Below are 26,195 nucleotides of genomic sequence, written 5' to 3'. Positions count from 1 at the left end.
GATAACATCAAAGTTTTTCAATATTTTTCAACTTATAGAATAATTTATAAGTAAAATACTGAAGGCTGAAGTACAGTCACAGTGCTGAATGTAAAAGTTCTCAACCTCCATGAAGCAGTAAGAGATGACATCTCTCTTTTCATACATCCTCAACTGATCACACTTTCCAGGCAGAAAAACTCTTAACTATAGGAGTTCTGTTTTTTCCTTCTTCTAATATGTATCTTAATACATTCGACTGAAATACTAAACCTTGAACTGTACTTACTCAATGATGTGAGATGTTCATTACTTTTCAACCTATAGAGTTTATTACTTATAGAGTTTAGAATCACTCTATAAACATAATGTTAAACAGTAAAATCTTATGATTGTAGGCAGAATGTAAATGTTTTTGACCTTGATAATGTAAAAATATAGTTACAGTTAACAGAAGATGGGAGATAAACATGGCCTATAATACAGCATTTCAAGCCCCCTTGACAAGGTGAATGATTGTGCACAGCTAATGCTTCAACATGCAAGAGGAACAGTTGATTCTTCTATTTCAGGAAAGGAACTGGAAGTGCTAACATCAAGGTCTCAACTGCTCTGAAAGCAACAGGTAATCAAAATCACTTTTTAATTTTCAAAGGAGAAATTCCCAAAAAACCCAAACAAACAAAAAAAGAAGATAGGGCATGAGAAAAGGGAAAGGGAAATGCGTGGAAGGATGGGGCGTGAGCACCTTTACCTCAAGAATGGAGAGTCAAGCTGGACCCTAGGGAAATCAGAAATGCATTGCAAGATATTTTCTTGCAATCAATGGCTACCAGGGCCACTAAGTAGTTTCCTATTTGGTTTCAAGATGCACACACATACACCCACACCCACACCTGCAGCAGACGTCTTTTAAAGTCAGCCATTTTTGTGGACTGCATTTTTCTTACAGGTTCCCTTTACATTGCTTGCCTATGGATTCTAAGTGGAACCTATTTATATAAAAGGCAAGGGCCATGGAATGTGAGTCCCTCTAATACCAGGAGTGCCTCAATCGATAACCATTGCTGCTTTATTCCTATAAGGGGCCAAATGTCACAGGTTCCAAAGAGTTAATCTTCCCTGAAGAAGAGTTTTCCCATTCAAAGGAGAGTTGACATTCCCTCTCCTTTAGAAGCTGGTAAGAGGAGGTAAGAAAGAATTGTGAAATGGTGCCAAATGTGTACGTGGCCCATGGCAGCCACGTGGACCAGGAGTAAGTGGATTCTGGGTGGACCTTGCATTCAGTGAGGCTTTCTTTTTCAACCAAAAGTGAGATGCTTTTAAAAGAAACTTTAAGAAATTTGATCAAAATTCAAAAATCCTTTTTTCTGCAGTTATTGGTAATTTAAACTTGGCATCTGAATGAATAGTGTTGTAGCCTAATGAAGTGAGAAATGTCCCTACTGTGAAGTGCCAGTCCTAGACAGAGAATTAGTGTGAAATATGTCCATGTCAGCGTCCCAAAGTAGACGAGGGAGGTAAAAAACTTGTCCATAGGTTAGAAAATGTGGCATGTAAAGAATTACCAAAGACTGTATTATTTTGTTTAGAGTAGGCACATTGGAAGCTAAGCCTCTATTAAACCCTAGCTGGCTGTGGGACACTTTCCTTTTATATATAGCATATACATGTGAGCCAGCAGCATTTCAGGGGCCTAGAAATGTGTGTCAGTAAAAGTTCTGTATGGTTTGAGGTGTCTGAGCATCTTCGTTCATTCACTCACTCACTCAGAGACATTGCTTGTTACTCTCCCACTGGAGAGGAAACAAGGGAAATTGCTTTTTAGTCCTGAAAAGCTAAAGAGTAGGGACCAACACCACCTGTGCCAGAGCTTATTGGTAGGTTAGTTTCCTGGCCTTTAATATAGAAATAATTCTCTCTGAAATCACTTTTTTGAAGAGAGGAGCAAGGTGGATCTGTGTGTCTAGTTGTCCTTTGATGTTCAGAATAAATCACAATTTTAAAAAAATGTCATGGTTCAAATTGGTCTCATACAGTCAGTTTTGAGCTTATTTCTTTTTACTTTCAGCATAATTGAAATGGGAATGTATGACTAAAAATACCTAGAATTAAAATAACCACACTAGTTTGAAAATAGACAAGGGGAAAAAAATCACCCTTCACATTGAAGTCAGTCCTTTTTTAATAAATTTGAAGTCATTCATCAACAAGTTTCATATTGTATCTATCACTCAGTTTTGCTGTTTTTTTCATGTCAAATAATACCAAAAAAATTACATCAATGTGCTTAAGCAAAGTTGGGTTTTAATTGATCTTTACAATGAAATGAAATCAATGCGGGAATTGATCATGACAGCAATCGCCTATTCCTATTAGAACAATCCTGTACTTACCTTGAACACACTCACTGACTCATGAAGTAGAAATATGAGACAAGAATGACAAAATTGTTTCTGGGGCTTGCCCTAGGGAGAGGCATGGTACATGAGTCACTCTCTGGGAGGTTGCTATTTACCCAGGTGCTGGGAATTTCAGGAAAACATGGCACCTTTCAATGCAGTAGAAGAGGTAATAATCAATCCAAGGCACACTAGTTGTGTCCTGGGAAAATTTAATCCACCTGGGCAGCTCTTTGCTCCACGATTCAATGTTGCCCTGGCCAATAGCTCATGTAAGGTGAGAGCTGGACTCTATTCCACAAGTAACAAAATATTTCACTGATTGTTCAGTTTTGCTTACATTAAAATGGCCCTAAATATGAACTGGTTTTCAGATGGAGAGCTAAATTAAGAATTATGGGATGGTTTATCATTTCAAGCCACGAGATTCAAAGTTGGACACATCCTCTTTTTTAGAAGACACTATTGTGGGACAAACACCAATGGGATTATCTATGAGATGCTGAAAATGAACACCTCCAGCTGCAGTATGCCTGTCCCCTTAAAACCAGTCCCCACGTGCTTGGCATCACCTCTGAGAGGATGATCTCCTTGGTGAAAACATTAATCCCATAGCTGGACAGTGAGAAGTGTCTTGATGTCAACGACTGAACATGTCCAAAGTTCTGGGTGCTGGCACTAGAAACACATGGTACTACACATATACATGGGACAGGAACATTATCATGATATACACTGAGGTCACTCAGATCAGAGGAAAACAAGTGGGTCATGGTATAGACAGTGAAACCCCCTACAGTCCTGGGGCTGGTGAACAAGAACAATACTTGTTTTAAAGATTACTCTGTGTTATCCATCCTTCTCTGTCGGGATTTTATGTAGTAGGGCTCTGGGATTGTCTTGAATATACTTATATTCGAATATGGGTAATAACAAACTCATAACAAGATTCTTCTGTATGCTTTGAGCCCCTGTGAAGCATTTTGGAAAGACAGGGCTATGTAGAAAATCAACTTTTTATTACGTTCAGTTGTTGAGAGATACCATTAGATTCCAATTTCAACTTTTCTCTCCTTACTCAAGAGGTCTGGACGAGGGTAACAACCACCTCACATTATGCCAGGGGTCCGCGTTCAGATTCATCAATACACCACACTCACTGGCTCCAGGAACTGCTGTGCAGTAATGAAAGGGCATCGTAATAGAACAGAGAGCCAACCTCGACTCTCTTCTGGCAGCACAGAGTTCTGCTTCTCAACATTTCTCACAGCTTTTAAAAATGGAGAAGCTATAAAATAATTTTATTAGAAGAAGAGTGGTTTTCTTCTAAAATGGAGTAAAGCAAACACATACCCAAGGATCTCAAAAAGTTTTTTTTTTTTTTACAGAATATATGTAATTGTGTGTGTGTGCACGCGTGTGTGTGTAGTTACAAACACTATTTATAGTATAGCTATTATGTTTAACGTCATTGCAGTGTCTACAAAGTTGTGGATCCCAGTCTCGGTGCCAAATGCATATAAAAAGCTCAAAAGCTATTATGACTATACCATGCAAATTTATATCCAGAAAATCTTGGGACGTAGACTGCAGTTCTTCTGAGCCCCACGGGGTCTCTGCTTTTGACAGTTGGGTACCTTAACTATGCATCAAAAACATTTTGAATCACTTTTCTCCCAGAAAGAATTAATGTCACAGTTCTGAATATATAAATTGTACATTTAAATCAACCGTTGACACTTTTGTCCATGTTCATTTGCATTTTGGGGTCCCTCTTCTGCATGTGGAGCTCACTCCTTGAATCACTGATACAGAAGAAGATACCTGAAGTATTGAAAGGGATAAGGTCTTCACAATGTCCTTTTTTTTTTTTTCTTTAACATGTTAACAATGATAAGGCCACTTACAAGGTTTTGCCCAATCTGTTTAACTTTTAGGATTCCCCCATTGTTACCCATGAAAAAAAATTGTCAGAAAAAAGCCAAGGAACAAGAAGTCACTGGCTAGTCTCCAGATAAAAGTAAAACCAGAGAGCAGTGGTTGGGAGAAGATGCTGAAGAAAGATAAGAATGAAAGAGGGGAAAGGGTATAAAAATTGGTCACTGCTTCTAGCATGAGACTTTGTGGTCTGTGTACTACCTGATGGTGGGTTTGACCTGTTACAAACTCTTACAAATTAAAGGTTGTCATCAGCCACCAAGGTAAATCAAGTAGTGGTCAGCTCCTGGGGATAGCCCACAGCACATACACCTGCAAGGAGGGTGGTACCCCTACCAGTGGGGAAAACTGGGGTCAGCTCTGAGAATACTGGGCGAGACTCTGGTCATTGGTTTTGGATAGAACAGAGAGGGTGAGGCATATGTGGCATTTTGGGATAAAGTATTAATTTAGCAGTTCTTTCCTGAATATTTTGCTTTTTTGTTTCTCCAAATGCTTAACTTCACTGTGACATCTGTTTGCACAACTGTAGTCATTTCAGTTTATGGATGCCTGTGATAGAAATATTGTTTACAAAAAATATATCATCTCTTTTTTTTTCTTTAGAAAGATCTCATCTAAATAGTAAGTTAAGGTTGCATCTATGAAACCGGTGCACCTTGTCTTGTTTCTACGAGCTTTAAAAAGTCCAAATACTGATGAGGCTGTGGATCGGAAGGAACCAAAAGTGACTGTGTTTGTTGTCATGTTGCTCTCCTTTGCCTCAAGAGAACGGTCATGGGTCCCTGGGTGATGCATGGTGTGGACTGGTCGTGTTCCTGCAGCATCCTAGTTACACTAGGAGTAGTTGGATGTGCTTGTGAAATATGTCAGATATAGAAATAAAGGCATGAGGATGTTTCTTGGTTTCTGAAATTGAACAGAAATGTTTTTCGTTTCGATCTTAATTCTAGAGAACAGAAAGTAGTTACATCACAGAAAGAAAATATGACATCGCATGCTGCCATGATAGCAAGAGTAAGAAAGAAAATCTTGGTAAATATACATATATATGCATATTATGCAAATATATTTGATATTAACATACAATGTTATGAGTGATTGATAACTTAAAGACAAGGGGGAAATTCATCCTAGATGGTTTTACTTTAGAGTAACAAATAACCTGAGACGTCTAAGCTTTCCGTTAGATACCAGGCCTAGAAATCCATAAGAGATGTAGAGCACGTGTTCACTGACTGAAATGTCAACTCAACTTTGCCAAAATGTGCTGCCGTGTCCCACATGATGCGGAAGCTGGATCCACTCCAAGTGAGCAGAGAAATACACTGTACAGCAGAGTACTTACAATGAGATGCCATCCATCCCCGATGGGCTTTCAAAAGATGGACGTGCAGACATCAATGTGGGCTCTACCTATGTTTAAGAAACAGGTGAGCGCATACCAGAGGCTCACCCCACCCATGGAACCGTACAGAAAAAGTCTGCCCCACAAAAACAAATCCCATTGCCAAGAAAGCCAAAAAGCCTTCACTTAATAAACTGAAAGAGAGGGTATGAAGTGTGACTGGTTTTAAACTAGCAATACCACTGTATGAGTTTTCGAAGAATAACTAAGTTTCTTCCTGATTTTTAAACTAAAACATCTAACTAATGATAGTAAAAGACACATTTTGGGATGATATTGTGTTTCGCGCCCTCATTCTCAAGGCATAATATTTAGACGATGCTTGTCCCTTTCAATTAAAAAAGAAAAAACTATGACTTTCTTTAATATGCATCCTGTGTTAAATTGTCCATAGCTGCAAAATGTATATATGTATGTGTATTTGTTTGACATACACATGGGTACTTACACCTGTGTGTATAAACATATATACATACATCCTCATATACACGTGTATTTTATATATATGCTGAGAAAGTTCACATATATATACAATTGCGTATGTATATATGTGTGTGTCTGTGTGTGTGTGTCTGTGTGTGTACAGGTATAAAAACTTGACAGGCAGAGTAATATTTCACTCAGTGTTAAATGAAGTCTTTGAAAAATCAAGTACAGTCACTCAGTTAACATAGTACAGCCAGTAAACTAAGTTGAAAAGAGAAAAAGTGAATGGAAACACGATCCGGGACCATCTGTCTATGGCATTCACATCGGTTAGATCAGGGATTTTAATTTTGAGCTGTGAAGACCTCCTCCGTAGATGGGTCTTCTTGTGCGGGATGCTTCTGTCCCCCATGTGTCGCCCATGCCCTTCCCGAGGCATGCTCTGTTTCCTGTACTGGATTCCTGAGTTGTCAAAGGATATTGCTGAATTCCTGGTATCACCAATGCCACCTGTGACCTCATTCATTTCATTGTGAACCTCTAGCGATGTTAACAGAATATTTCCATGAGCATCCACCTAATTGGAAGAAAACACACATTGTTAGACAGCTAGCATAGCATGCCAATAAACCTAATTTCTACATACAAACCCAGGACAGACTTACGTCATGCAGCCATGTCACATATAGTATGAGAAATTGCACATCTGTCAAAGCCAGCACTCTAGTTTAGTGGAAAGTGTCATTTTGTGGGCTTAACTGCAGGTTAGAGTTTTGATTTCCTTGATTTAAAAATTCTCATGTAGAAAATTAGATAAAATAAGGGGGCCCTTTTCAAACTGAAATTCCACATTATGGGTACAAGTCCTTATTGAAGACAAGATTAAAGTACAAATGTCTTTCAAGATGTTAACAGGTATTATAACCATTTTTCACAACTATACACTGGATAGAAACTATACTCTCCCATTCTTCTTTGGAAGTTGATTTGTCTCCTTTTCTGATGGTACAAAAATATCCAAATTACCATGAAGAAACAAGCGAGTACTGTGATGAATGGACACACCTAATGACCTTGGTGGATTAGATAAAGACCCCCACCCAAATACAATATCCCCACTCAATTCCACTCCTGGCAGGAGACCTCCTTTTTAAGAGCTATATTTAAGATAGGCTAAAGTCCTTTCTTACATTGGAGCCAAACTTTAAAATAACATTTTATTCTGTGCTAAATACCACTTCAGACCTTTCATGATGACGCCAATGGTCCATTTTACTTTTTGGTCTGCCACTAAACTTTCATGGAGCATGCCTGAAGCTAGGCCTTAAGGTAGATGTACAGGAGGTGAGGTTGGGAGAGAAGACTCCCAACACGAAGAGTAGGGGTCCGTGCAGATCTCTGAGTGGTGCTTGGACTGCAGGTAGGATGGCCCCAGACACCAAGGTTGTCTAGACACAGGAAGGGCTGCCAACATCCCTGGGCCACTCAGGCTCTGGCACAAAGGCACAAAAAAAGACTCAGAGGTGCCCCCCCCGCCCCCCCTTGGTTTGAGAATACCACTCAATTATGCTTGGGGAAGGAAAGGTGTGGTCATCAGGATGTCACCCCTTTCTCCTTAGACCTTTGAGTATGTTATGCAAAAGGGACTTTGCAAACATAATTAAGGTCATGGACCTTAAAATAGAGAGAGTAGCCTAGATTATCCAAGTGGGCCCAATCTAATCACATGAGACCTTAAAAGCAGAGAACTTTCTCCAGCTCGAAGCAGAAGAGAACGTCTGAAAGATGTGGCAGAAATTGAAAGCCAGGAGAATTTGAAGCGTGAGGACTGGATTCACCCTTGATTGAGAACTTCAGGGAAGGCCTGAGAAGAAAGGGGCAGCCTCTAGGAGAAAAGATGGGCCCTGGCCAACAGCCAGCAAGGCAACGGGGACCTCAGTTCTACAACCACAAGGAACCATGGTACCCACTGAGCTGGCCCCACTATACCCAGACTTCTGACTGACCCAACTGTGGGATAACATTTGGGTGTTGTTTTAAGTGTTAAGTTTGTGTGGCTGTAATCAAAACTACTATAGGACACAAAAGGGAAGATTTCAGAGGGGTGATGAATTTGAACTGGGCCTCAAGAATGAGTAGAAATTTCTCAGGCAAAAAGCCAGAAAAACATACATACAAAGCCTTGAAGAGTGGCTGAAGTATTTTGAGATGGACAAACTAGTGGGACTCAAATCCTGGAGAGAATGGATGCACATGCTCAACTCCTGGCCCATGCTCAGCTGGAGATAGAGGAGGTGACTGTCATTCTCATCCCTGTCAGCATCTACCTATCACCTTATCATTACAGGAAAGAAAACCTGGTGGTGAATGGCAAGCAGATGAGAGTCAAGCCATTAAAGGAATTTCACCTTTACCCTTTAGGTAATGAGAAATAAAAGTGATTTCTAAGTGAAATAGTGACACATTTCTGAAACCCAACTTAAGTGGCAGAATAAAGAATAAAAGATGGATTTGAAGGTAGAAAGTGAAGAGACAGACCCTAGTTGGTGTGCACTGCACTGGTCTCTGTTCCTTGAGGGCAGTCTGGGAGCGAAATGCCAGGAGGTGGTAACTGCTCCCCGCCAGCCACTGAAACCCATCCCAGCATTTCCTCTAGACCACGCAGGACACTCAGTGATGCTTCACCACCACCTGGTCATTTCTGCATCTCTGCAGTTAAGAAGGTGAGAAAGGAGTGGAGAGAGAGTTACTCATCACCCTACTCCCACCCAGCCTCCTGGCCCTTCCTGAGCTCCCTGAAGAAATACTCGCAATGTGGACTCAGGGTGCAGCAGCTGGCCCATGTTAGCCTGGGTTGGGCTCCGTGTTCCTGCATGATGAGTGAGAAGGGCCAAGGTGGGATGGACTGTGGTCTACGGTCTCCTGAGAATGGAAGACAGCCCACCTGGGGGTGCCGGGAGACACGAATAGACCAAGATACCATTCGTATTAGGGAGAAGGCTTTTCATGGAGACCCATTCTTGGGGAAGAAGCAGAGCACTGCCAGAAGAAAATTAAAGTTTTATTATTTTTTTATTCTAAAATGGAGGTTAAAATTCTAATGGGGCTTGTATCTCAAAAGTACCAGGAATAGTAGACCTTTGTAAGGACTTGTGTTCTGTATCTGTTCTTTTCATCATCTCTCCCTGGAATGATTGGCAGTAAAATCCTTACAACAAAAAAGTCTATTTTCCTGTTTGGGGGATCAGTGAGGCATCCATCTGGTGGTTTGGAGCTGAGTCATGTGGGAGGAGCAGCCCAACAGGTAAATGAAGGTGTGGCTGAAACAGGAGGAGACAGCAAAGGAAAGGCCAGCAAGGGACTGGGCAGTAGCATGTCCTCCGTAGAAACCACCTAGGAACTGGGGATGTGCTGGGGCCACCAGAAGACATCACCTTCCCTAAGAAGGGGGTGGTCTGGACCTGCTTCGGAAGTTGTGGGCAGTTGGCCCTAAGGCAACAAGGAGGTGAGGGTGATGGGCAGATTAGCTGGCCTTTACTGAAATGCACGGAGGAGTAAGAGAAGGTCCTTGCCCTCAAGGGGTGGAACAGGTGAGAGCTTCAAATAATCAGCAAATGCATTTTAGAAGGTACTGCCTATTGCCCTTAAAGCACATTTTAAAATACATGCCAACAATTCCATCTCTGTTCTAGTTATCAAAAATGCCATATGCAAATCTCCTTTTATCAAAATCTAGGGGATTGTGATGAATGACTTTGTAGAACAAAACACCAATAAAGGAATGTCTACTATTAAAGAAGGAAAGGAGTATTCTGTGATACGTTTATTAGGTAGAACTTTGATGGTTCTAATGACGCAGAATTTCACCTGGCTTTAATTTTATACATAGTAGCGTGAAGTAATAACCTATAAGGGAAAAGAATCTGGAAAAGATTCTTATGTATGTATACATTCATATTTGCATGTATAACTGAATCACTGTACAGTATACCTGAAACTTACACGATATTGTAAATCAACTATACGTCAATAAAATTTTTTTAAAAAGATATAGTTCTAAATAGAAAAAACAAAAGGTACATTTATGAACCTTCCCCCCCCTTCCCACTAGAAGAATGAGAAAACACGTGGCTTCAGTGGAACCAGATGACAAACACTACTCATTCATGGACACACATTCCCTGAGCACTTACCACATCCAGCCCCAGTGTGCACCTTTTGGTAGATGCAAAGAATGGGATGCTGTCTAGGACAGAAGGCACAGTGGCCACATGAAATGTGACCTGCTATCTATCTCCGAAGCACAGAGCATGTGCCCTGGAGGTTAGAAGAACAGGGACAAGACCACCTGCTTGGAGTGGGGATTGTCAGAGGCAGGATGGGAACAAGTGGTAGACAAAATCAGGAAAACATCATAGAGAAGAGCATCTGGGTTAGGTCTTGAAGGAGGGGAAGATGTGGACAAAAAAGAGAGGGATTCTGGGAAGAGGGAATCAAAGGCAAAGAGATAATAAGGTGTATGGTGATTTCAGGAAGCGCATAGGCAGAGTGAAAAAAACATAAGAAGTAAGGTCAACTGGATGCTGAGTTGATTTTTCAAGATTTAATGACAAATCTGTACGAATCAGTATCCTGTCTTCCTTTATCACTTGTGGCCAGTTTTGTGCATTTGGAAAAGAACTTCGGAGGGTGGGTCTAAGTCTGCACTCTTGGATTCCAGTGAAGGAAACCCACCCTGAGGGAAGCCGAACCTGATGTTGTCAATGTTTACAAAGTTGGGGTGCCAGGGTTATCTGACACCTGTGGCTGCCTCAAAGCTGTTTGAGAACCAATACGGTTGCATCGCTCCATTTCAGAGTGGGGTGAACAGCTACAATGGAACAATCATGTCAAAAGGAACTTGAACATATACATGGAATTAATAAGAATTTAGAGTAAATTAGTTTGGCTGCTTTTGACATAGTTTTACATTTGCATAATTTTCATTTAAACGTGAACCAGTGTGTAGAAAATTTACACTGAAACTACTAGAAGGTATTTTTTTTCTGCAAGAATTAAAGGGTTACTAAAATCTTTTAAATCTTAGAAACCAAACATTTTAAACAAATATTTCCAGAAGAGATGCTAATGTTTTCCTATCATCTAGAATTTAAATCTTAAAACAGATGGGATTGTAAAAATGTCCTGTATAGAATGACAGTGATGACTTGTAATTTCTGAAGCATTTCATGAATACTACTTATTTTGAGGAGTTTGTCTCATATCTACTATAATTAGATTCATTGATTTCAATGTAGTTTTTCTTCCCACTTCAAAACCTGGACAGGCAGAAACATTCAGAGATGAAAAACATCTCATGTGGAATGTATCCTAGAGGGATTTTCACTTTTTCCAAGAATCTGTCACCAGATTGGCACACTGTTGACGTCTCATTCTCTACTAACCTTCAATCTTCAAAATGAGTAAAATACTCTAGTTTCAGGAAAATAAGGAACTATTTATCATGTGAGAAATGAAATCTTGCTCTTTAGTAAGAGGAATGATGTCAAGCCTGCAGCTCTGATTCCTTGGCAAGACTTTCTGCCATTTCATGAAATTCAAATACCATTTGGTCAACTTGCAAAATATCACAAGGCTTGTAACCATAATACATGCATTACAACCAAAGACTAACTCTTGGGTATAGAAAAACTCAGGAACAAACAGAGGTTAAGCACAAATAAATTAAGGTCAGGATTTTCACTGCACCACTGATCTGAGGATAAACTGACTATGTGAACACTGCCACTAAGTTAAAATAGAGTTCAATCACTAAATTTAAGGAAAATCTACTCATGGTCTGACATTAGGTTCAATAGCGTCATGGTCACGTTGGTGGCCTGCAGAGCCCCTGAGGACACCACCCTGAGATCTCTCACAGGACACAAGCAAAGACAATGACAGTACAAGTCCTTGCTGTCACCCAGTGTCCATCAGCCCAAGAAAAGCTTCAGCCCCCGAGCCTCTTGGCTCCCAACTATGACAGAGGGGCTCCTTGAGGCCATTGCTGGCCATACTGATAAACAATCCCAAGAGATATCACTGAAAATGAATGAGTGAATAATTATAATTACAAAGAACTCTTGAAACTGTTGGCCTGTGCATAGTGCCATTTCTGTTTTGCATTAAATTTTTTATTCTTTACTTTCTTTTAATTCATTCGGATCATTTGATATGAACTTTTGGGAGGTGCATTTCTACTTTAAAATTATCACTAAATTCTTAGGTGTGGTCAGCAACAATATTTTAAAATTGAAGTACAGTTGATTTACAATGTTTCAGTTATATAGCGAAGTGATTCAGTTTTATATATATATACACATATATATGTATATACATACACTCTTTTCCATTATATGTTATTACAAGCTATTGAATATAGTTCCCTGTGCTATACAGGGTCCTGGTGGTTTATCTATTTTACATATATTAGTGTGTATCTGTTAATCCCAAATTCCCGATTTATCCCTCCCCCCACTTTCCCCTTTGGTATCCGTATGTTTCTTTTCTATGTTTGTGAGTCTATTTCTATTTTGGAAATATGATCATTTTATCATCTTTTTTTTTTAGATTCCACATATAAATGATATGATATTTGACTTTATCTGTTTGATTTACTTCACTTAGTATGATACTCTTGGGTCCATCCATGTTGCTGCAAATGGCATTATTTCATTCTTTTTTATGACTGAGTAATATTGCATTGTATATATGTACCACATCTTTATCCATTCATCTGTCGACGGGCACTTGGGTTGTTTTCATGTTTTGGCCATTGTGAATATAGCTGCTATGAACACTTGGGTGCATGTATCTTTTCGAATTAGAGTTTTCATCTTTTCCAAATATATGCCCAGGAGTGGGATTGCAGAATCATATGGTAACTCTATTTTTGGTTTCTTAAGGAACCTCCATACTGTTCATCATAGTGGCTGTACCAATTTACATTCCCACTAACAGTGTAGCAGGGTTCCCTTTTCTCCACACCCTCTCCAGCATTTGTTGTTTGTAGATTTTTTGACGATGGACATTCTGACCAGTATGAGGTGATAACTCGTAGTTTTGATTTGTGTTTCTCTAATAATTAGTGATGTTGAGCATCTTTTCATGTGCCTGTTTGCCATCTAGTCAGCAACAGCTTTTAATGCGTACCTTTAAGAGCATCAAATATGCATTTAAAACTAGCATACATGCATTTGTATGTCTGAGCTGATGTCTACAATTACAGATTTTTAAAAATATGAACATGCAAAGGCTTTAAGAAAACTGTTGGGAAAACAGAAACAAATTTTCAGAAAAGCAAACAGTAAAAATGGACTCATGAATTTTCCTCTGCATCTGATTTATAATATATTATTTCTACATTCTGCTTAATTTCGTCTGTGGATTTAGAGATTTGGGGGATTTTGTTTCCTTTTGTTTTAAATTTTAAGCTTCACACTCAAAAAGATATTTCTGTAGCAAAACAATTTAACCTTTCTAAAGAGTGTCATTTAGAAGAAAGGAAATAAAATTTAAATCTGTTTAAATTATGAGGGAATTTGGAAAAACAGCATTGTATGTGTCTGCGTGTCTGTGTAATGGAAAAAATAATGATGTGATGAATTCTAGTTTCCTTGGAAACAGTATTACTAAAGTATACTGTGTATGCATAATAGGATGTGGACTAATTTAGAAACACACCAGTATGGTGCTAAGTATAGTTTCCAGTAAGAAATTCAGGGTCATGTTGCCTGTGGAAGCCTGATTTTATTCACAGATCCTAGTTTCTCTGACCAAGTCTATTTATGTGTTGCTGAAAGGATAGGAGCCATTTACAGCCATTTACCTTCACTCATTCATGAACATCCAGGGACCTATTCTGGGCCACTGGTGGGCCACAGGCACAGCACTCCTCCAGGGAGCTTCTGCACCCCTGGGAGAGGCTTGGGCCGGCAATGCACCAAGAGCACCAGAAAGAACAAGGAAACTTCACGAGCTTGAGAAATAAGTATGTTTAGTAAGAAGAATTTAAAAGTGAAGAAATATAGCAACAAGCCCAGTATGTAAACGGGTGGAGGTCTATTTTTGAGGACTTGAAGGGATGCAAGAGGTAAAAGGATAAAGATAAAAATTTTATGGAAACGACAATGTGCTTTCACTAAAATAGTATTTATAATTGCAATAACATATTCCTTTTATTAAAAAAATAAACCGAAATGACATCTAACTGCAAACTTTGTAATTGGAAGGATGTAAGCGTGAGATGAGGGGGGCTGGAGAGGGACCTGATTGGTGCCCCCTCTCTGGGTTCAGAGCCCATGGGTCCTAGAGCAGCTCCCTGATTGGCCGCTGCTGTCCTGGGCCGCTTGCCTGGCATTTTGCAGAACACAGCCAGCAGGGCTGGGCCAGGGCAGATGCACGAGAGCCCTGGGACAGTGCACTGCTCCTGCCCTGCACTAGGGACCCTGAACCAGGGCAGATGAGAGAGGGGGCTGTCCACACCGTGCAAAGAACAACAGCATGCTGGCTATCACATTTGTAATTTGATCACTGAAGGAAAACTGCAACATTGTTGAAAATGCTTTTGACTGTCAAGATTGGGCCCCACACCCCAGAGATCCATTCATTCCTATATCTTTCCTTTTCTTTTCACAGGAAACTGGCACGCTTTTGGCTTCTCCAGTTTCTGCACCAATTTTGCTTTTCTATAAAACTCAGTGACTTGCAGACGCCACCTTTCAGGCTACAATCAACAAGCCTGCATCACTCCTACTCAAAGGCCGTGATGCCGCGGCGTCTGCAGGTCTGGGAAAGGCAGAGTGGGGGCGGCCGAGGCCGAGAGGCCTACCCGGTTGCTGTCACCCTTTGAACGGTCATTCTTTGCCTTGGCGGTCTTTTCCGCAAGCTTCTTCTGCCTTTGAGGGCCTCTTCCAAAGAAAATGTAGTTGACAAAGGCATACTCCAGAAGGGCCAGAAACACAAAGACAAAGCAGCCCATGAGGTACATGTCAATGGCTTTGACATAGGGGATTTTGGGCAACGTCTCCCGAAGATGTGTGTTGATGGTCGTCATGGTCAGCACGGTGGTGATCCCTGTAAAAGAAATGGGAGCGTGAGAGGCTGCAGGTCCACCGCTCAGTTCCTCACTTTTCACTTTCCTGCTTTATTTTCTCAAACAGTGTGAAGTAGTTGAAAATCACGGTTGAATATTGTTGGGTGATCGAAACACAACAGAATATAGAACACACAGTTTGCGCGGCAGGTCACATCTCAGGCTGGGGAGTTAACATCTCTTCCCTCCCCGCGCCACCTGGGAGGCGCCTCCCACTGCACCTGGCCCGTGGACGGAGGTGGATGGAGAGGGGTTGGGGACAAGGCAGAGGCTGCCCTGCATGAAAGCTGTAAGAAATGAAAATAAACCCGGAATTTATCATAAAACACTAAGTGTCTGGGTGAGAAGTTTCTGGGAAGAAAATGAATCTGGGGAATCTAGGAAGGCCATGTGAGGCCACTAGTGAAGAAAATGATTCTTACCACAAGGCCTTAAAGCAAGGGGAATGAGGCAATGACTTAAAGCTGCTAAGGACGGGAACCAGTCCTTAGCTCAGAGAGGGAATGTTCGAGTGTAGCTCCGGAGAACAGATTACCTCACATAGCAACTTCCCACCCCAGCTAAGAAAGAGGCTAATAAGCTGTGCAGCACATGTTGGCTGTGGGCAAGGGCTAATGATTTTACCCAAAGTATAGGATCTTACCATGCTCTGGGGCAAGTGGCCAGATCTCTGTTGGTATTTTTTTTGTTGTTAAATGTCATTATTTTGAATTCTTTAGATAGTATCAGGTGAATAATACCATTTTTCTCTAAGGGAGCTCAGTTTAGTCTCTAAAAACATGTAAGGACCATATTTTGTAATTCTCCCATAGCAGTGGGCATGTTCTTGGTGTATAAAGATTCCATATGGGATGATTTGAAGCCACAGAGAGCAGGGGACCCATTGGCTCATGACATGACCAGAGCTGCTGAGCTGAATGAAGCTACATGTGTGGGAATGAACTGCATCACTCACTTCTCAGTGGCACGGGCATTACTGCAGCTGACTTGCTCTCTTTGAGACAGTACTTTTGAAATATTAAGAAGTCTCAAAAAAGTAAGGCAGCTCCAAAGAGCCAACTCTTTTCTACCCATTTGACTGGTACCATGGAATGTGATTACTCATGTGTCTTCCAGGACCCAAAGGAGAGGGTCATTGCCACATGAGGACTTCTCTCAAGGAGACTTGCAAGGTGAGAGCTTCAGCCATGGTCCTTCAGCCGTAGTAACCCAGAAAACCAATGATGTCCCCTAGACCAGCAGGCAGTGCAAGCCCAAGAGGCTGACCACCCAGACACATGGTCCCACCAGACCACTTCTCTGACCCCACTGGACCCCCACTCAACTTTCCGGGGAAGGGGCTGGGTTTGTAAAGCGTTTTAGTCTGATGCCCTCTGGACTCCCATCCCATCCTTGGATGAGTGCCAGAGTGTAGGGCTCCCCTCACTAGTGACCACCTGGAGAAGAGGGAAGAGAGCCCAGGCTTCCATCCCACACATGCTGAGCAGCTGTTAGCAGGAGATGAGGGAAGCGAGGAGCAGAGAACCTATTTTCATGTCTGACTGCAAACAAGAGCTGACGATGAATATATGGAAGTCAAAGATGTCAGGATATTTTAAGACTCGCCTTTAACATAAAATTCAGGTGTACCTGGGGACTTTTAAGATTTGAAAATGGCAATGGGATAATTATAGTTTACAAAGAAGTGCAAAAACACCATGCAGATGCTACAAAATTAGCTGTTCTCACTATTATTCAAAAATTTTGTAATGTTGTTGCCACAACTTATTTTTTTCTTTCCAAATGGACTTTGGAAAGTGCTCTGCTTTAGTCGTTGCTTTGGCTCTCCAGTTGATTATTCTGAGTGGATGTGTATAACATAGGCCTCAGTAGATGTCCCCAGAAAATGGGCTAAAGTAACACAAAACAGGGACGGCCAGCACATGTCAACGAGAACTCAGCCTGGCAAAGGCGAGGAAAATGGGCAAGGATGCTGGCTTCAGGCCCATCAGTGCCAGCTCAAGGAGTCCCTTAAGAGTAAGGTTTTGTGGTGAGTGTTCCCTGGCTTTCCAGCTTGGGATCACATGACCTCTTAGCTTGAAAGGCCATGCATTCTCTAATTCTTTGTATCATTTTCCTTCCTATCAAGATAACCGTGGAGAGTGGTGGATGCGGTGGTTCACGGCCTGGATAGTAGAACCACATGGCGCAGGCCAAAAGCCCTGCTCCACCACGTACCAGCAGCAGGACCTGAATGAACTTGATAGGTCCACAACTGTTGTCTAAATGTGTTGTGAAGTCTAAACACCACGGTGATGGGATAACAGTAACTGGCATTGTTAACACTCGCAACAACAGATGTTATCATTATCAGCATCACAGAAAAATACATTTTCTGGTAGCCTCCAGTTTCTTGGCAGGAGACCCAGATCCGGCAGGCTCTCTTTGAACTTCTAATCTCTAAAGGGGACCCCATCCAAAGGCAGAATGGGAGACTGAGTGGTGCCTTCTGTGTTCTTCATACATTTACCAAGCTGTTGTCTTGCTAACTATTAGCCTCAAATTATTTCTCATTTATATTAAGGAAATATTATGCTTGAAAAACTGCATTTATAAAGAAGGTTGTGAAATAAAAATATAATTTATATCATTTAATCAAAAGATATTTAATTTTTCTTCTTTGTGACCTAAATAATGTGACTTAAATTATTTTAGTGTAAATTTTCACTTTCAGAAGGACCAATACTATTATTCACTGATAAGTGGACTTCAGGATTTTTGAGGATGACCATGTAATTACAACTCCCAACTTTGTAGTCTGGCGGCTTCTAACACTAACAGTTCAACGGATGTGGGGGTCAGACCCTGGGCATAAGATTCTGAAGCACACAGAGCATCTGTGCAGCACAACTGGGTGAAGAACCAGCGTTTCCCTTCTCAGAGGAGACAACCCCTGACAATTCCAGGTCTAACAGTGCCCTGAGCTGGAGGGACATGCCAAGGAGGTCTTCACTGAGCACCCTTCTGTGCAGACCCACACCTCTCAGACCTCATTTAGAAGTGGGGAGAACTCACCACTGTGCAATCATTCAGGATGAAGGCAAACAGCACTCTAAACATTTCAAAGGGTGTAGTTCATGACAAGACACATGAAGTGAGCTGGGGGAGGGGGAGTTCTCCAATCAAAGCCCCCCAAACCATGGCCATATCCTCTCCAAGAGGTACTGAGCACATTAGCATCTTAAAGGTTCTGAGAGATTCCTTAATAAGAATGGTTAATAATAATTCTTGCTGAGCTTTTAAAAAAATCCATCATTTTTACAATGTAATAGACCAAAGAACCCTTCTGTGTATTGTCTATTGACACTGTAGAAATCACGTGTAGTGGTTAAGGGCCCTGAAGTCAGACAAACTGGATTAAAATCTTTCTTCTGACACTTAATATTATCTGACTTTGCACCAGTTATGTAGCTTCTCTGCACCTCATTCCCTTCTCTGTAAAATGGGAACGATAACCCTGCCTATCATGCTATGGATCTTCTGCACCATGGATCAGGTAACCACTTTCCAATGACCTTGCACAGAACTTAGAACCTGAGTATTTGGTAAGTTTCAGCCTTAATGATTGTTGTTGTTGTTGCTGTTATTTAGGGTTCATTACCCGATGATACACTTTTCCTTAACCAATTGGAGTTGCCGTGCTGTCACTTCCCAAGTCCTGCAGGCCCAGGCTCAGAGACCATGTCTTATGCAGAAGCTGGGAGACAAGGAGTGAGAGGACTGGGGTCCCACGCTGAGAGCGGGACCTGCTGGACATCAATCTGGCCAGACACTGCAGCCTGGAGATCCCAGCTGCCTTCTCGACCTCCAGGCCTCAGGTCCACCCCAACACTGGCAAATGCCTTCAGTTCTGCCTCCCAGACTTCTGATATCCATCAGAACCTGCACACCTCCAGTGGTAACGCCTTAGCCAGTCTGGACAGTCCACTCCTCTGTCCCAGCAAAACATGAAGCATGTTCATGTTTTCATGAACATGAAAACATCCCAGAAGCATGACTGAGGTTTATAGTAACAATACTGAGTTGACAAGAAAAAGTGGAGTCTACTTTCATACGCTGTAATGAGGCTATGTTGACTCTAATCCACTCCAGATAGATTATCTATTTAATATTGTGGAAGACGATGTTTACAATTTAGGAGCTATAGAATTTGGATCATCCAGAAAATTGAGAAATTTGCATTTTCAGTACACCTCTCTTCTGATGATGCCAGATAATTCTGGTTCTTTGGTACTCATATTTCTCTAATTACCTCAAAAATAACAGATTCTCTGAGGCAGATTCCCTGGAAGCTCAGGAAGCTTCAGCTTCTGATCTTCTCTAATACAGGCCTCTTACAGGCTCGGGAGGGGTTCCGGAAATACTGTATTTAATATTCTTTCCCTTAAAGAGAGCTCCTGAAGTTGTATAAGCTAGCAGCTCCACAAAATTTGGATCTGCCCTAGCAAATTCATTTTAGCTGTGAATTTTCCAGGTGAGAAGAGAAAATAGTTTAACAAAGGGCAATCTAGTAACATAACAAAAAAGGCAAAACCTACAGAAAGGACTGATGTTACAGGGTAACCTCTGCAGGTGGTAAAAAATCCTGAAGGTTTTTTTGAGAGATTTTTCCTTTACCAAGCCCATTAGAAATAGACTAACAGCACTTCTGATTTTTTGATACCTTATTCTGCTCAAAGTGTTTTTACATTCACCTAATACTTTAGAGATAACTACCTAAGTTTCTTAAGTCACTGTTAAATGTTATTTCATTAGAAAAAAAATAAGTCACTGTTAAATGTTATTTCATGAGAAAAGAAATCTAATCTTGAATCAGTGAGAGTCACCTGTCTTTGCGTCTAAACCAGACGTCCACTTACACACATGTACACACATTCTCCTGGAAGCATGATGCTAAGCAACTTATATTCCTGGGAAGAGATGGTAAATAGAAAAAGTAAGAAAGAGGGACAAGCAGATCCCTGAATTCTTATGCTTCTCTGCAGGCTACCAGCAGATGTGTTGTAATTCTTTCCCATCAATTTTGAAAGGTATTATTGATGACTTCACTCCCAGGAATTAAATTCAACCCTACCCAAAGAAGGGATAAACTGGACAATTGCTCTTCAGCTCTAAAAGCTCAGTACTTACCTAAAATGTATTTAAATAATTATTTTGTCCATGCAGTTTCATAATAATTAGTTCAGTAGAAAATAATTTTTCTGAAAATATAAGCCTTCCCTTAATAATTAAAAAATATTAGAAATCATACTGGAACGTATAATGTATATTGTACATCAGCTAATAATCCAGTTGTCAAGTGACCAATGGCCAGAAGAGATCACTAGAGTTCTTGGGAACCACTCAGAATTTAACGTCACATTTTAATGCTCATTAATTTGTGTAATTCCAATTATATGGTATAACATTTGACTGTTTTTCTGACTTAAAAAAGAATGCACACAATTAATCAAGTCTTCTTTCTGGGCCATAGAATAATTTTGAACAGGAGATGTTAATCCTTGCTTAAAATTAGTGTCAAAAATAGTTTTATTATGCAAGTATTCGGCAAGCATATTTTCCCTTTCATAGGCATGAAAATTCACATTTGAGCCTTATAATTAAATTAACACATCAAGAGAATCATGCATGAAATTAGTGTTTCAAGATAAAAAGTGACTATATGGGCAAGATTGGTGTCATGATGTCAAAAAATTGTAGTTGAACTATAGTCTTTGAACTCCCTTAATATTGTAATGACATGGTGACTTTACATTTTAGGTATCATTTAAAAATAGCACATACCAAGGGCAACTCTAGCCGCAGATGCATCATAATTGATCCAGAAGGACACCCATGAGAGAATTGTAATTAGGATAGAGGGCATGTAGGTCTGGAGAATGAAGTATCCAATGTTTCTCTTCAACCGAAAGCTCAGTGAGAGCCGAGGGTAGGCACCTATGGTAAACAGACAGGAGTTACACTGGAGATCAGACACAGCAGACAAAGAGTTTGCTTTGACTTCCAGGGGTCAACAGCATGCATTTGAAAAGTCCAGAACGGAGGGGTGGTCCACAACCATGCAATCTGCCTCCGTGCGCCTAATGGTACCCATCAAGAACTTGGGAGAGGAATGATTTTCAGTCTATGTATGAGGTCATGACGAGGATACTCTTCTAAGGTTAAATACTCAGCTGAGAACTGTCCCTGAGAAAACTTTGGGGGAAGGCTTTAGCTTAGAACACAGAATAGTGCCAAATATCTCATTTAGTTTTCAACTAATGGTCCCATTCTTCTCCATTGTAGATAGGGGAGATTTGGCTCAAGGCTTTACTGAGCAAAATGGTTTTTTATCAGTCATCCCCTGTCAGTCCATCTAGAGCAACAGTGCACAGATGTTTGAGGCACTGACCCTGGAACACCTGGGATAGCTCAGGGACCCCCACCCGAGAGCTGGAGAGGCACAGAGGGCAGGAGTATACTCTGAGATGCTCTGCTCCAACCACAGGAAGGGCATCAAGGAGAGCTGAGGAGAAGCACCCAGTCTGCTTTCCTGTATTTGAATCCCACTGCTAACCTCCTGATGTGCACATCCCACTTAGACAGCCTTGAACCCCACCACCACTGCCAGTGCAGAGAAAAAAGCCCACTGCTTATGCCACCTATAGCTATATATTTGCCTTTTCTGTTTGATTTTGTTTTTCTTGGAGCAAGGCAAGTGTGGCTTCCATTTCCTCCTGTCCATTTCAATAGCCCACTTTATCAGTTTCAAACTTCTCAGCTCTTAATTTTCTGGACTCAATTGAGGTCGCTGGAAGGTCAACCTTCTCTAATCATCAACTTCCTTGCCTCCTCCCCTCCTGCCTTCACTCATGGGTGGTGCTCTGTTCCTGAAATTCTTCCACCCAAAGCTTCAGGAGGCCTCACTTTTCTTGTCTTCCTCCTACTCCAAGCCTGACAGGCTCCTGTTCTCCTCCTGCCTCAAAGTATATGCATTTTCCTGACTTTACTCCACATCCCTTTCTGGTTTTATCCCTATATTCTATACCTTTTCCAGTCTGATTCATTCGTATGACTGTTTGTTCTACGTAGTAGATGAAAGACTTTAACCTCTAGGCTCTTACTTTAGCATCAACCACATTTTCAGCCAAATTATATAAAGGAGAAAAGAAATCGCCTAATGGACCCAGCATTTAAAAGCTGACAATCTGGAAATTTCCTCCAATCTTTTATGTGCCTGTGTGTGTATAGTTTCTTTTATATAACTCTGATCAAATGCATATATTGTATTGTCACCATAGCATAAACACTTTCATCCTTATTACAAATTACTTATAAATACAATTTTAAAGTTCTCCTAATTTTCCATCAAATACATACACATGCATTCTATAGTTTATAAATACATTTTCCTGACTGCAATAAATTTAGGGTACTTCCATTTTTACAAAACGTAAGTAATATTCTTAGGGATACCTTTGAGCAGAGTCCTTTCATTATGTTTAAACTTACTGCCTTAGGATGAATGTGCCAAAAGAGGAATTGCTAAGCCAAGGTTGAAGGCTTTTGATACATATTCCCAAATTACTTTGCAAAAGAACCACACAAGCATACATGCCACTATGAGTACTTTATAGAAGTGCCTATCTCATTTTGTAAACATAACAATACTGCATAATATTTCTTTTCTTTTCTTTTTTTTTTTTTTATGGTACGCGGGCCTCTCACTGTTGTGGTCTTTCCCGTTGCGGAACACTGGCTCCGTACATGCAGGCTCAGTGGCCATGGCTTACGGGCCTAGCCGCTCCGCGGCATGTGGGATCTTCCCGGGCCGGGGCATGAACCCGTGTCCCCTGCATCGGCAGGCGAACTCTCAACCACTGTGCTACCAGGGAAGCCCCATAATATTTCTTAAAAATAACTTTTGTTAATTTCCTTGGGAAAATTTGTCCTTTCAATCACTTTCTTTAATTGATCACTTCCTAAATGTTTGTTTTTCCCCTGATTTTAACTTTATAATCTAATTACACTATTCATTCATCTTTCCCATTTTTTGTTCCTCTTACTGTTTTTACCTATTCATTAAAGTTCTTTTAATACTAATACTTGCTTGTATCCTCTGCAAGCATTTTCCCAGTTATTTGTTTAAAAACCTGAATAGGGTAAAGTGGGGGACATATAAAAACAAGTTTTTTATGTAGTTGAGTCTATCCATTTTATTTTTTTCCCTGTGATTTTTAAAACCTGTTTTTAGGTTTAGATAAGTTCACAATAGAGAGCTAACCACAAACTTATTTTGAGGTTTGGCAATTTGAACATGCATGTTGTTGGTTTTTGTTCCACAAACAACTAACCAAGTTTTCCAACACCTCTATGAAATAAAGCTTCTGTTGACATAGATTTGATACACTCTGTTGTTTTATAGTACATTCCATGTCTATGGACATGGACATGGACATGTCCATAGACATGATGTGCCCATGAACCAAGTCAGAGCCCTGCCTGGGCTTTAACACCTCTGGGTCCCTGGCCCCATATGTTTCACAAGCACAGTCATCCCGTGTTCAACAACTTCTAAGGCTTCACATAAAGGTTAAAATAGTCATCTGGGAATTTTAGCTTCTCCAAAATGTTTTCCCAATTTAACATTAGTTTTATTTTCCACCATGTCTCTGCATTAAACATAACATTTTCTAGCCAAGAAGTATCGTCATTGCCTCAAAATAATTGTTCATATTTCTTGCCTCTGCTGATTGACACCCACTGTTCTCCCCTTAAGAAATGTCTTCTTTTAACCATACTTCAAGGCCTTGGTCAAATGCCACATCGTCCATAAATCCTTTCTTTTTCTTCCCTCCAAGTGTAAGTAATTACCCTCTTATTTTCTTTCGTCTTTAAAGTTATAATTATTAATATTTACCAAGGTAAGATCTTCCTTAGTAAGCTGTACATACCCCTAGAGCAGAGTTTGTGAGGTACTGTATTTTTCATATACTGTCATGCCTAGCTAAACGTCTAAACCATCTCTGTCGATTAATAAATGCATCTGTGTACTGAGAAAAAGAAAACAGGCATATTTGGTTTATTTATGTGACTCTTTAGCAAGTTTAATACTCAAAACAGTCAGTAACTCTATTAACTATTAGTTTGAAATCCCATAGCAACTTCAACATTTTTTAAAATAAATTGATTTTATTTATTTATCTATTTATTTTGGCTGCGTTGGGTCTTTGTTGCTGTGCATGGGCTTTCTCTAGTTGTGGTGAGTGGGGGCTACTCTTTGCTGCAGTGTGCGGGCTTCTCATTGCGGTGGCTTCTCTTGTTGTGAAGCACGGTCTCCAGGCACACGGGCTTCAGTAGCTGTGGCACATGGGCTCAGTAGTTGTGGCACACGGGCCCTAGAGCACAGGCTCAGTAGTTGTGGCGCACGGGCTTAGATGCTCCTTGGCATGTGGGATCTTCCCAGACCAGGGCTTGAACCCGTGTCCCCTGCATTGGCAGGCAGATTCTTAACCACTGCACCACCAGGGAAGCCCACAACTTCAACATTTTTACTAAAGTAACTTCAAAATCAGATCTTAGTTTGCAGTTTCATGGCAATCTTATGCCTTTACTTGTCATTTGCTATTCTATGCTCCAAATATTTGTCACTATATCCACTCTACCTGGAATTGTTTGATTCCATCAGGATAGACTGGCTCATGTTGTAGTAGCAAAAGATCCCTCAAATCTCAGTAGCTTTACAACAAAGATTTTTTTTTCTTTCTTGTGCTCCATAGCCACTTAGCTTCCTCTATCTGGAAGACAGCTGGACACTGTGGAAGAGGTGCCACACATACTTCCCGTCACATTTCATTGTCCAGAGCAAGTCTCACTGTCAATCTTTATGTCCCTGGAGTAGGACAGTTCAGTCCTCTCCCAGGGAAGTGCAACAAATATTTTTTGAATGATAATGCAATCTACCATATTCCCCAACTTTCCATTTTCTGAGTCAACTTTCTTAACTTTTTCCAAAATGCATCTTCTTTAGGGAAACTGTTCCCTACAAGGCAAATATTGATACTTATGCAATGAAGTACAACTGATACTCTTTTGAGAATACTTGCCCCAGGCAACATGGGGACCAATGATACAATTGCATAGTGAAACACTTGGAAGGTCATTAGTGACCCTGAGAAAGGGAATATTACTCAGATTTCAAAACTATGTATTCACCAAGGTACTCATTAACACAGAACATAGAATTAAGAAAATATACTATTTTCTTATGTATTCTTTTAGTAAATACATTCTATTTCTTAAATGTGAAATATACCTTCAAATCAACAAAATTTTTAGGCATTCACCATGTGCCGCCCCCCCAATCCCAATCTCCTAATCCCACAGGTGGCAATGTTAGTGGAGGAAAAACAAAGATGAATAAGAGGATAGTCTGTGCTCTCAACTAGCTCCTAATCTGTCAGAGAGACTCATACAGAACTGGCCTCTGTAAACCGCAGGTAAGGGCTACCCTGGATATTCTAGGGCACAAGTTTAAGAAAGGTTTCACAGTATCTAAACTGAGATACTACTGGTTGAATAAGAGTCTTTACAGGCAGAGAAGCAGAATAGCCTCCAAGGTAAAAGATCCACCAGGGCCAAATGAAGAAAAGCCTTTCAAGATACCATGAGACAGAGACCTCAGAATGTTAATAAACACAAGAATCTTCAGAGGTGTCAAGACCCATTCTTCTAGGCAAAGACTTTTGCCATTTGGTGTGCATCTTCAAGAACACATAGAGTCTTTGTGTAGCTCTGTTAGATAAAGTCCTGACACTGGTAAAACAGATGTCCTGATGTATCCTATATCTATGGAGAAACTCCTCAAATGATCATAATAAGTGGCTTTAAA

At 40.6% G+C, this 26,195-nt stretch overlaps 1 protein-coding gene across 3 annotated transcripts in view; it reads right to left on the bottom strand.

The window, feature by feature from the left end:
* Positions 1-2,150: 2,150 nt before the first annotated feature.
* The window catches only part of GABRB3 (gamma-aminobutyric acid type A receptor beta3 subunit), a 233,769-nt gene continuing 209,724 nt past the window's right edge, over positions 2,151-26,195 (bottom strand). The window contains exons 7-10 of one of the 3 annotated variants that reach the window (XM_029238264.1): positions 21,110-21,262; positions 15,037-15,267; positions 12,373-12,392; positions 6,389-6,730 (exon numbers count right to left, since the gene is read on the bottom strand). In XM_029238264.1, coding sequence (XP_029094097.1) covers positions 6,389-6,730; positions 12,373-12,392; positions 15,037-15,267; positions 21,110-21,262 — 746 coding nt within the window. Of the gene's footprint in view, positions 6,731-12,372; positions 12,393-15,022; positions 15,268-21,109; positions 21,263-26,195 lie in introns of all 3 variants that reach the window. The other 2 variants (XM_029238263.1, XM_029238261.1) reach the window with 2 other exon arrangements.

The sequence above is a fragment of the Monodon monoceros genome, unplaced genomic scaffold (assembly GCF_005190385.1).
Source record: "Monodon monoceros isolate NGI ecotype Baffin Bay Population unplaced genomic scaffold, NGI_Narwhal_1 Super_Scaffold_21, whole genome shotgun sequence".
Classification (NCBI taxonomy): domain Eukaryota; kingdom Metazoa; phylum Chordata; class Mammalia; order Artiodactyla; family Monodontidae; genus Monodon; species Monodon monoceros.
Note: the sequence above shows the minus strand (reverse complement) of the source record. Positions and strands in the feature narration are given on the sequence as shown.